This window comes from Montipora capricornis, chromosome 3, assembly GCF_036669925.1.
Source record: "Montipora capricornis isolate CH-2021 chromosome 3, ASM3666992v2, whole genome shotgun sequence".
NCBI lineage: Eukaryota > Metazoa > Cnidaria > Anthozoa > Scleractinia > Acroporidae > Montipora > Montipora capricornis.
Window position 1 is genome coordinate 70,089,719 of NC_090885.1, and position 11,233 is coordinate 70,100,951.

The 11,233-nt window shown below is 36.8% G+C and overlaps 1 protein-coding gene across 2 annotated transcripts; it reads right to left on the bottom strand.

The window, feature by feature from the left end:
• Positions 1-3,282: 3,282 nt before the first annotated feature.
• LOC138043858 (myo-inositol 2-dehydrogenase-like) lies at positions 3,283-11,014 on the bottom strand. Of its 2 annotated transcripts, XM_068890346.1 has the most exons (4): positions 10,780-11,014; positions 9,898-9,970; positions 8,075-8,413; positions 3,283-4,810 (listed from the first exon to the last, which is right to left on the bottom strand). In XM_068890346.1, exons 3-4 carry the CDS (start codon positions 8,406-8,408, stop codon positions 4,128-4,130), a joined length of 1,017 nt encoding a protein of 338 aa, XP_068746447.1. In that variant the 5' UTR covers positions 8,409-8,413; positions 9,898-9,970; positions 10,780-11,014; the 3' UTR covers positions 3,283-4,127. The 2 variants fall into 2 exon arrangements, with proteins under 2 accessions (XP_068746447.1, XP_068746448.1); XM_068890347.1 differs by lacking the exons at positions 9,898-9,970; positions 10,780-11,014 and adding an exon at positions 8,712-9,891.
• Between the last annotated feature and the right edge of the window lie 219 nt (positions 11,015-11,233).

Sequence of the window (11,233 nt, forward strand, 5' to 3'; positions counted from 1 at the left end):
TGGGGAGAGGAGTCCTTGTTCCCTTTACATATTTGCTTGTGTTTCCTTGTTCCCCAAATTACTTTCAAACTTGTTCCCAGCTTTTTGATCCCTAAAATTTAAATTGGTTTTCTTCCCTTGTTCCCTAAAATATTTTGATATTGTTAAAAAAACCAGTGAGGAACATTAAATTTTAGTTACCTAAATTTTGAAATTTTAGATACGAGATATTTTATTCATATTCTTACATTTTTATGTATATATTTCTTTTTTTCTTTAATATTATTTTGTGGAAAACCTGTAAAATAGCTTCAGCTAAGTGTTTCTATCCACGTTAAATAAAGATTATGTATGTATGTATGTATGTATGTATGTTACTCTGTTCCCCAGTTTAAATTAGCCATGTTCTTTTCTTCCCCAAACCCCTGGGAGTGCCTCTTTGTTGATGTTGATTCTCTTATTGGCCAAATAGCAGTTCACTGTTGAATTGCAAGACACAGCAAGTTCTTATTTGGGATTGAGGGAAAAATAAATTTTCGCACAATAAAAGAAACACAATTTTGACTGCCCCTTCTAGATCTTGCTCTTTTCAGACATGAACCAGGTTGTTTGCACCTTTCTGGCGACCTGCGGGAGGGCAAGCTCTAGAAACTCTTCCTTAGCGAGCCTTACACTGAAAAACTTTCCAAGTCTGGCTTTCCGGTGTTAGGGGCCGAGGTTTTTGTGCAAAATTCATCAGCGGCTTCCTTGCAGCTTCTAAAAGGTGTTCCTTCGGGCAATGGTTAGTAAACGTTTTGTAGTGCTTATACAAATTTTCGCTACTTGAAAATGTATGTTCACGCGAAAAAAATATCAGCTTGACAATTTTTCTTTCCCGATACTCCATTTAAAATGAACGTGAGCGCCATTAGTAATAAAGGGCCAGAAAACCATTTAAAACATTTTGTGGCAATTTTTTTGTCAACAAACTTGGGTTATCGGCGAGCAGAATTCGAACGTGACCTGTTGTGCTTTGGCTTTTATTTGTGCTTTTTCTAACTATCCTAGGACGAATTCAGGCTGGTATTTTCGAACCAAGTGCAAGAAGACGGCAAAACCGTATCGATATTTATTTGAGTTAACTTCGCGAATTAAATAAAGACTTTGACCGCGTCCTAGCGTAGATCAACAACAATGTCATTTACGAACAACCGAAATGCACTGTTTCCGGTGAAGGGGCAAATGATGGACAGGATTGGACAGGATAGCACGGTTTTGACTGCCGCGCGCACTGCGGGCGCAGGTTCCGTATGCAAGGAATTTTGTTGGTGTCGTTGGTGCGTGTAACACCCCCGCCGCTGACTTTTAACGCAACATCTTCAAGAGCTAACTCTCTTATTAACTGATGATATACCCCTCGTTCCTCCCTCCGTCTAATCCAACTTCTCGTCCAAATAATTCGTTCCCGATTTCTTCCTTTCATCTTCCAAATCGTTGTCCGCCATATTTGTGGAGTAGGAGCCTGGGTTCAAGTGTTGCGAGCAATGTTGCGTTAAAAATAGTCTCATGTAACCACAGGCTCCCCAAGCTGAAAATACGTGGTGTATGCGACAGTTTGTGTATAGAGAGAATTGTATTGGAAAATCACCGATCGAAAAAAAATTGTGTAAATAACTATCTCATTTGAAATAAAGTTTTCCTACCTCAAATGTGTGACGAACTTGTCTCTTTTGCCGAGTTTAGAGCCATTCTGATGCTGTTTAGTGAAGTTGTCCGGAAGGCCGTAATGGCTGTAATTATTACAGACATTACAGACAATGTATGGAAAAATCGAAAAACGCTACCAGGCAGCTTTTAACTTTGGCTAGTCGCTAAAAATTGGTCTGTATAATAAGAGGCTAATGGGGATGTGCCGCTGGATGGGGTCGCATTTTCATGACTGGATTGACTATAATGGGATTACATTTTTAGTAGAGTTACTAGAATGGGGTTGCACATTTTCGGGATTTCTGGGATAAGAAAATTCTGGTAAGCAGGGATTTAAAAATAGGAAGCTCCGCGGTTAAAAAATGGTTGGTGCTCTTGTTTTAAATATTTACGGCTAGCAAATGTACCAGAATGTTTGTACTGTAGGTGAAAAGTACAATCAAATTATTTAACGAACGTGTCAATTCATTTAAGGATGACCTACTTAAAAGGCTTAAAAAGGAAGAGGCATAATCATAAAGTGACTAAGTTGGGATAGCGAAAATGAGGCAAGGATCTCATGGATATACACACCAACCATAACTCTAAAAAAAATGATAGCAATAAGGTAAATGAAATTTTAGACCTAATCAATGAAATGGGCACTTAGAGTGAATCTGTAAAATGAGAGTTTAACTTAGGGACTCGTGAGATGAGATCTTTCCCGAAAATGACATTTGCTCAGAAGTGACTAAGATCGATGGGGTCTATGATTGGCCACAGAATAAACTACGATGGGGTAGGGGTTCGGAGAGGCCAGCGGCACATACCCAGCAAAAATTGACCCAAATACCACCCTCCCCCCCTCCGGGATATAAACACTACAATTCTTTATGCTTTGCGTACCCGTCAAAATGACGGTCGAAACCGTGATAAGGCCTAGTCCTGCAACAGGAGAGTTGAGAGATCTTTATAATTGGACCCTTCTCGGAAAATAGCCTAGTTTCGAACTGTGCAGCAGCAAAAGTTCAACTCTATTCCTTTGTTGCTGCACAATTCAAAACTACGCCTATTAAGAACAAGGAGTGTGATGTTCAACGCCTCTTTCCAGCACCAAAGAGGCCCACCACAGGTGTGTGGATAAAGGAAGACTTTCCAGGACACCAAACAGGTCAGTTTTCACAGGTCCCTCGTTACAAAATCTTTTTTCATGCTAAACTTAGGCCTCGTTAGGCCTACAAACGATGTTTAGGCTTTAAGGTTAGCTAAATTGAATGTTTTGTGTTTCTTCAGTATTGGTAAAACAATGGCCTGTAATGAGTGACCTGTGGAATGTGACCTGTGTTTTAAACTTGCCGACCAAACAGTTTCTGGAGAAAGCCAGACTGCTGACCTTTATCTGTCACTGAAAAATGAAAATTCCATACTTAAGCTTTTCCCTTTTTCAAAAAAGATTAGATGACTAGATATTTTGCTATCAACCTTAATAATTTTCAAACCAATAACAAAACGTCTCTCCACACTTTTATCCCTAATTTAAGAAACTCACAAATTGTGACAAGTTAAATTGAACAACACCCCACAAAAATAGTCACCAAGAAGGGTGAACCCATTAGTTAACTGCTGACAACACAATTATTGATGTTAGCAAACTTAAATTTTATTGATTCATTATATTTGATGGTCAACACACACATTGCCAGAAAAGTTGAAAATTGTTTTAATTAAGTGATGAAAACGGCTGGAGTTTTACTACCAACTGGAGCACCACGAAAGGTTCTTCATGAAAACAAAGATATTTATTAGTTTAAGTAAATGCCTCATTGGCTTTCTAGTTTTCTCCAGTTATAATATTATTTCACCTTTTTATCGTCACGGTGATGATATCCTCACATCTACAATAGTTAATTTATTACCAATGTATTACTAATAACTATTATAATCTGTTTCCTCTCAGTTATAATTAGTTATTATAAATACATTTACATTATCACTTTATTACAGAGTTTTCATCCTGCATTGAATTTAAAGCATGCTCACTAAATGGTTCTTTTGTTACCTACACTGAATATGCATATGTATAAAGTTCCATCCAAAACATGATTACTTAAAAAACAAATAATTATTGTTACTACCAATGAGAAATAAATACCACAATTTATACTGTATAAAAGGAACAAAACCGAAGGAAGGATGAGTACTTGTGAATACTGTAACTGTAGGATCACAAACCCCACCCACTGACCAACAAAAATGCTCAGAAGCATATAAATCATTTTCACTTCCAGAGTAATCAGATGCTTCTTTTGATATTATTTATGTACAGTGCTTTCTATTTGAAGGAAAAATCTGTTAGCTTTTGAAATGACAAACTCATGGCCACCTCCTGGGCAGCCAAATAAAAATAAAAAAATTTAATATTTCAGACCCCCTGAAAAATCTCATTGTCTAATGAAGATTACCCAACACCTGACAAAAATAAGCTAAAATAAAGATACTGGTTTTCCACTATGGAATGATTTTTCAATAGCATCAACAACATTCCATGATCGAAGAACATCATCTTTGGAGACAAGCAAAGTTTCTTTTTTCCTAATGGCATTAATAAAATGGCTCATCTCTACTGTATAGCCATCTGCATACCTCTGTGAAAACGAATGCTTTAGTGGGGATTGTGAGCTTCCATTGGTCTTGAAGAGTTGGGAGCTGAGAGCGGGGACATTGTCGCTAGTTACCATACCATCTGCTCCAAACACCTCAATGCGTTGATCATAACCGTAGACTGCATGGCGGGACAAATCTATCTGGCCAATAACACCACTGGGGAATTTCATGATTACTGCAACTGTATCTACATCGTTGAGCTCGTCTATCTCCGAATGGAACGCATGAGCAAGGCAGAACACCGTATGAGGTACCTCACCAAGTATCCAACATATTAAGTCTACATCATGCACACAGCAGTCGTGAAAGATACCCCCTGAAATTTTCAGAAAATTGATGGGAGGCATGGGGGAGTCTCGGCTTGTGGTCTTTATGATGTGAACTTTTCCAATGGCACCATTTTTCACCTTGTCTGCTAAGGAGGATATTGTGGGATCAAATCTGCGATTGAAGCCACAAAATAATGGGATGTTTCGGCTTGAGGCATCGTTGTAACACCGCTCTGAAAAAAGAAACAACTCAGTGATGTTTTTTGATGCTAAAACCCACAAAAATATTCTGAAACAGGAGGTCCTACTTAAAACAAATTATACTTAGATCAACATTAATGATTCCAATCACTATTTGCAAGTCTAGAGTACTGCAGTCCTAATACCCTGGCTAATAGCACGGCATTTCTCTCTGTCATAGCCAATGATCGCGCTCTTTTTACTATATTTTAGCTATTGCAGATTTTATGAGGAAGAAACACTTTATACAAATACTTCATGATCAACAAAAAGTGTCCCTTTACGGCCCATGGACGGATTTTTCGAGCGTTGCTAGGGAAGTGAAATGTTACTTCCGGTGACTGACGTCAGCATATAGTGAGCTGACCAGAAAACCCACTCACAAGCAAAAATACATACATACATACTTTATTGAGACTCCCTTTAACAGGGCTTTTCAGTCACAATGTTAAAAAAAGAAGAAAACTAATTTACAGTAATTTAATTAAAATCAAGATATATTCAAAATCATTCAAAATATATATCCAAAATTACTTCGTATAGAACATATTATTAAAAAGTGTCCACTTAAAAATATCAATTTTTTTAGTATTCTTGATGTTGTCCAAAATTACTTCATATAGAGCATATTATTAAAAAGTGTCCGCTTTCTTTAGTATTCTTGATGTTGTCAGGAATACTAAAGAGATTGATATTTTTAAGCAGACACTTTTTAATAATATGTTCTATACGAAGTAATTTTGAATGATTTTGAATATATCTTGATTTTAATTAAATTACTGTAAATAAGTTTTCACCGCACGAACTGTTGTTTGCATCGAAGGTTTTTCCTCACCCTTCCTCGCGCTCGTTCTCAGATCACCTGCCCATGCGTAAACAAACTGAATTCTGGTTCGAGAAAAACCTAAATTTCCGGCGGTCTTCAAATTGAATTAATCTTTTTTTCATATGGCACGTTTGACCTCCAAATACAGAATATAGGTATTAAGCATTGATTTTTTCAAATCATCTTTTTTGAAAATTTTATGGGTATTCAGTATCGTTTCTCTCTCTAAAAAGGAGAATTTTTCAAAATAAAAAGAAAACCATGCTTGGCTCAGGATGCAAAAACGAAATCAATACAAATTATGAAACCACTGATTAAATATCCAAATTGTGTAGCACGTAGACAAATTTAGAGTTTTCTTTTATTGGTCACGTGACCATGGGCGTGGCATGACGACATCACATTTAGGGTCACTGGTTTATAATGCCAAATTCTCATAAATTAGTCAACTATTACATCCTTAGCAACGCACCCCAAAAAATACGTCAGTAGGCCCTTAAAGTCTAAACACTTGCTACCTACTTCCAACAACAAGGTACATGTAAAAGACTGTAAGGGTTGGCAATTTATTTTATTTTATTTTTTGGATCCAGAGGGTAACTGCAGCTTTTTATCTTTACTTGAGGACTGAAGTTTAGGGGAAACTTTGCGACATTAAAGGGGCACTGTCATTCCAAATTTGCTGTTTTTAGGTCAAAAATAGGTAAAAATCTAAATTTAATTTAGTGTTTTAGCTCACACGTATAACAGTTCTGACAACCCACTGACAAGATATGAAATATATTTATGGCACTTGTAAAGAGCTATATTCATATTTAGTTTTTGGTGTCTTTCTAAACACACTGTCTTGCCAGATTTTTCAAGTTTCAATGCGTTTCCAATTCCTCTCCATCCTTGGCTACAAACATCAAAAAATACCTTCAGTGCACTTCAATGGTCATTGGCAACAAAACTACAGGCTGCACTATTTTTCGGTTTTCATTGATGCAAGGAGGTCTTTTAGTGTTTTAAAGTTTGACTAAAACAGCATGAAACTGCCCCTTTAATTGTCCACATGTATTCCCAGAAGTGAGTGATGTTGAAGTTGGGGAAGAGAGCAATGAAGGAGACACTGTCATGCTGTCCATCAATTGAAAGTAAATGCATTTCTGGAGACAGTCATGCCCTCCATCTATCAACAGTGATGTTATCTCAAATCAGACTATTGAGCCAATCACATAGAAGTAACAGAATTAGCAGAACTTGAGAATCCCTTATCTTTATTAAAGTGACCAAAAAGTATTGGAGAAAACATTGATTGTGACCAGTCTTTCATATTCTTGACAGTAATTTCGTGTACATTAAGGAGACTCTCCGAAAATTATGTAAATATAAATTATTGTTTGCAAATCTGAAACTGGAACAATGAAATTTATAAGAATCCATGGGTAAATCACTGTTTTGCCAAATTCCATCAGAAGGGCAGCAAACATAATCTTTTAATCAAACAGGCCTTTGGGTACATTGGCCTTATAATTTGCATGCAGTAACTTCCCTTAGTTAATAGACCTAATCGGCTAACTCAATGTTGTACCCAATTCAAACCCTTTGGGAATAAAACGTTTTGTTCCAGGTATTTCCATATCATTTAAATATGAATGCTATATTATCATGCAAATACAATACACAAAGAATCTTAGTCCCGAGAGATTTGAATTGGGTACAACATTGAATTAGCCGATTAGGTCTATAAGGATTCGAAACAAAAGTATAGTGGAAGGATTTTCAATTTCAGTTCTCTCACAGGACGGTGATTGAGGACAGTGGTCTTTTTAAAATTAGTTTTAAGATCAATTCCCTCAGCTATTCCTTTAACTCATTGAGTGCAGAAATGCCCCCTCATTTGACACGTACAATCATCTGGCATTACAAACAGAGTAAAATCTAATAAGTCTCAAGTCCCAGGAGTCAATTTGTGCAAAGAATTCTCAAGAGACAAAGCCATAGCAGACTCAGGTACGAATAAAGTACAATTTGCATGTCTGTTACTAACCAATCAGAGTGGGAATTATTAAGTACATGTAAGGTTCTCTTTTGTTTTTCAGCAATTATGAAATCAGCAAAAAGGCAGATTCTGGACTATGGCCAGAAAACTTAAGAAACTGTATAAGGATCGAATTCTTTTTCAGTGACATCCTCACAATTAAATACCAAAGGTTATCTTTGCCAGTATGTGCCCCTCTGAGTTAAATTTAGAACAGACTACTGGTTACTGCCACTGTAACTACAGTGTATGTGCAACAACAGATTAATGTAAGTTATTCTTTAACCCTTTAACATCCAAACCGGCCTAAACTGGCCAGTATTTTACTCTGTCTAACGCCAGACGATTTTACTCGTCAATGGGGAACCCCTGGGAGCCAATGGGTTAAAAGAAATGATTGCTTCTCACCAATGGCCTCTACAGTTGTAGCAACTGGTTTCTCACAAAACACAGCTTTTCCTGCCTGTAAACAGCTTATAACAAGTTCCTCATGAAAATTGGTTGGAGTGCAAATAACTGCTGCATCAACACTTGAGTCATCCATCACAATGTCCAGTGCAGATGGTTTGACAACCTTAGTATCGAGAAAATTTGATGCCACAAACTCTTTAGCTTTGCCTTCATCAAACTCCACTATATATCTCAGCCTTGCTTGGGGATCTCTAATTAGATTATTAGCATGGATAAGCCCTGCGCGGCCGATACCAAATACAGCAAATCCTACTGGAGACTTCAAATTCATGTTAACTATAAAACAAAAACAAAATTATGGAAATTAAGTCAACAATGTGTTTTATTGGCATCAACAAGACAAAATCAAGATAACACCGCTTGCAAGATTTAGTGGACAATTATTCAAATTTGGTAAGAACAAAGTGACTGAGCCACTGTCTTATTGGCCATTCATAGTACTCTGAGGTACAGGAAGTCTGGATTAATCCATTCATTCCTGAAGCAGCTCCCATTGACAAGCACGATTGTCTGGCATTAGACAGAGAAAAATTAAAAATTCAGGACTGAAAGGAAGCAAAGGTTCTGAGTGCACCTTCATCCCTGCATCGGCAAACAAATGACACAAAATTGTCCAGTGTTAAACAGAGTTACAGTACAATCTATCTGTCTCACTCCAGACTCAAAGCCTAAAAAGGCCTTTATCTGATACACTACGATAAATAATATTGACTGTAGTTTTTCATCAATTCTCACCTTAATTAACAATTCAAGTTCAGAATTTTTTTGTAGCTGAGCACTCACTGAAAATGAGGAGACACCTCACTACTGACGAATAAAAAATTCTAACCTTGAAAAATGGCTAACCAAATTACACCAACCACAAATTTGTCACATATATTTATCTCAGAAATTTGCTCAATGACATATTGTATTTTTATTACAAGTTTTGAAATGCATGAGAGTCTGGAATATATTTTCTCAAAAAGCTTCACAAAGCTGATTTATGTTATCACAATTTCTAAAAGGCAAGGTTGTTTTTACATATTTACACATTAATTTTAGTGAAGGATATTGTAAACTTTTGAACTTGCTTATAATATTTTAAAGTATTGGTCACAGTGGCAGTTTGTGTAGAGTTAAACCTACCATAGCAACACAAATAATGACTCATTAACATCATTTGGAAAACTTAATGAGCCCTGTTAATAGCTTATCTGTAATTGTTTTAGTGACTAAAACCGTGGTATATATATTTTTTCTTAACTGTTTAACAAGTATTCAAGGTGCAAGAAATAATCTGGACCATTAATTAATCATTAATTCTTACATTGTGGCAATTAGTACATGATTGTATGGTTAAGATTTCCATCCAAATGTTGCCCACTTACAATTTTTATTCCCTGCAAAAATATATTTTATTATAATTACAGGAGGAATTTGTTGAGATAATTATGCGGTCAACGTCTTTTTATGGCGTGCGTTCATGTTACAAATGCTTTTGTTCGACAGAATACAACTACTTTGTTGTTTCAAGAATTTACGTCATAAGGTAAGTTTTGCTTTCCCAGCAGTTACGAAACGTGACTCGATCGTTAGAAACATGTCCCTTAGATTGCTATAGGTTTGACTAAATTAAGCTTTATCGATTGAATTGATGACCAGCCAAAATTGTGACCTATTCACTGCACCATCTAAGTTCCCAAATTCGGGAACGAATTCCGTGAGGATCAACCAGCAAAGTTTAAAAGTTTCTGTCAACTTCTGTGACTGCACATCACCTTGAAAAAAACCTTGAGTCCAATTGCTGCTCAATCTGGTACAATGGTCGCTACAAGCCAATCCACGAGGAACCTCAAACGAAAAAAAATAAAAAAAAAACAGCTCAAAACACTTTCAAATGTTCAAAATTTCAAGGTAAACTCGAACGAGCGACGTCATAAACAACTTTTAATTTGCGTTACGTTCGCGCGACGAATTATAATGAAAAGCATATAGATCGTTTTCACTGTCACGCAATAAAAAAATAAATCGAAAACCATCCAGTGGAAAAAGTCAAGACTTCGTGATGTTGTAGAAGATAAATGAAGAAGACACTTCTCCAACTTTTAGGCCCGTGCGTTTCCCCAAACTTCAGATATTTGACGAAATGTTTCGCTGAAATTTACAGAGCCCAGTATGAAAACGCCATGTTGGTGCACATCTGTGGTGCACCAATATGGCGGCCGGAAAATAGTGTCAACATCTGCTACTTACTTTGGTTATCTAGGCGAGTGATCATCTGTACTGAACAGATACCTATTTACTTAAGCACTTTTGCTAATGCTTTAAATTCTAAAAAGGCTCAAAACCATGAGATAAATATATATTTCTCAATAAACTTGATCGTCGCACCACAGATGTGCACCAACATGGCGTTTTCATACTGGGCTCTGTAAATTTCTGCGAAACATTTCGACGAATATCTGAAGTTTGGGGAAACACACGGGCCTAACACTTGGAGAAGTATCTTCTTCATTTATCTTCTACAACATCACGAAGTCTTGACTTTTTCCACTGGATGGTTTTCGATTTATTTTTTTATTGCGTGACAGTGAAAACGATCTATAATCAACATATAATCGACGAGCAGATCTCAAGTATACAAGTGTATTTAAGCTTACCTGAAACGAACGTCGAATATTCAGCCGCTGTGAGAAATAGAATGTCACACAGAGTAAGCAGGAGTAGCAGAGGAGTTTCCAAAACGAATTACTTCCTGTGCGAAAAGCGCTTTGAATAGTCTCGAAGTTGGAACACCCGTTTTACAAGAATCTATACGATTGGGAAACCTGTTTGACTAGAAAATAATTCCGGATTCGTATTTCGTGATTCGCGAAGACTCAATCTGGTGACGGCAGGTTAGTTTTGCAGGTTGCAGGTTGCAGGTTGAAATTTACTGTGACTGTTACATGAATAGCTAACCTTAGGCCTAATTAGGCCTAAAAACGTTTCTTTAGGCCTCCTTAGGCCTAAAAACGTTTCTTTAGGCCTAATTAGGCCTAAGGTTAGCTATTCATGTAACAGTCACAGTAAATTTTCAACCTGCAACCTGCAACCTGCAACCTGCAAAAACTA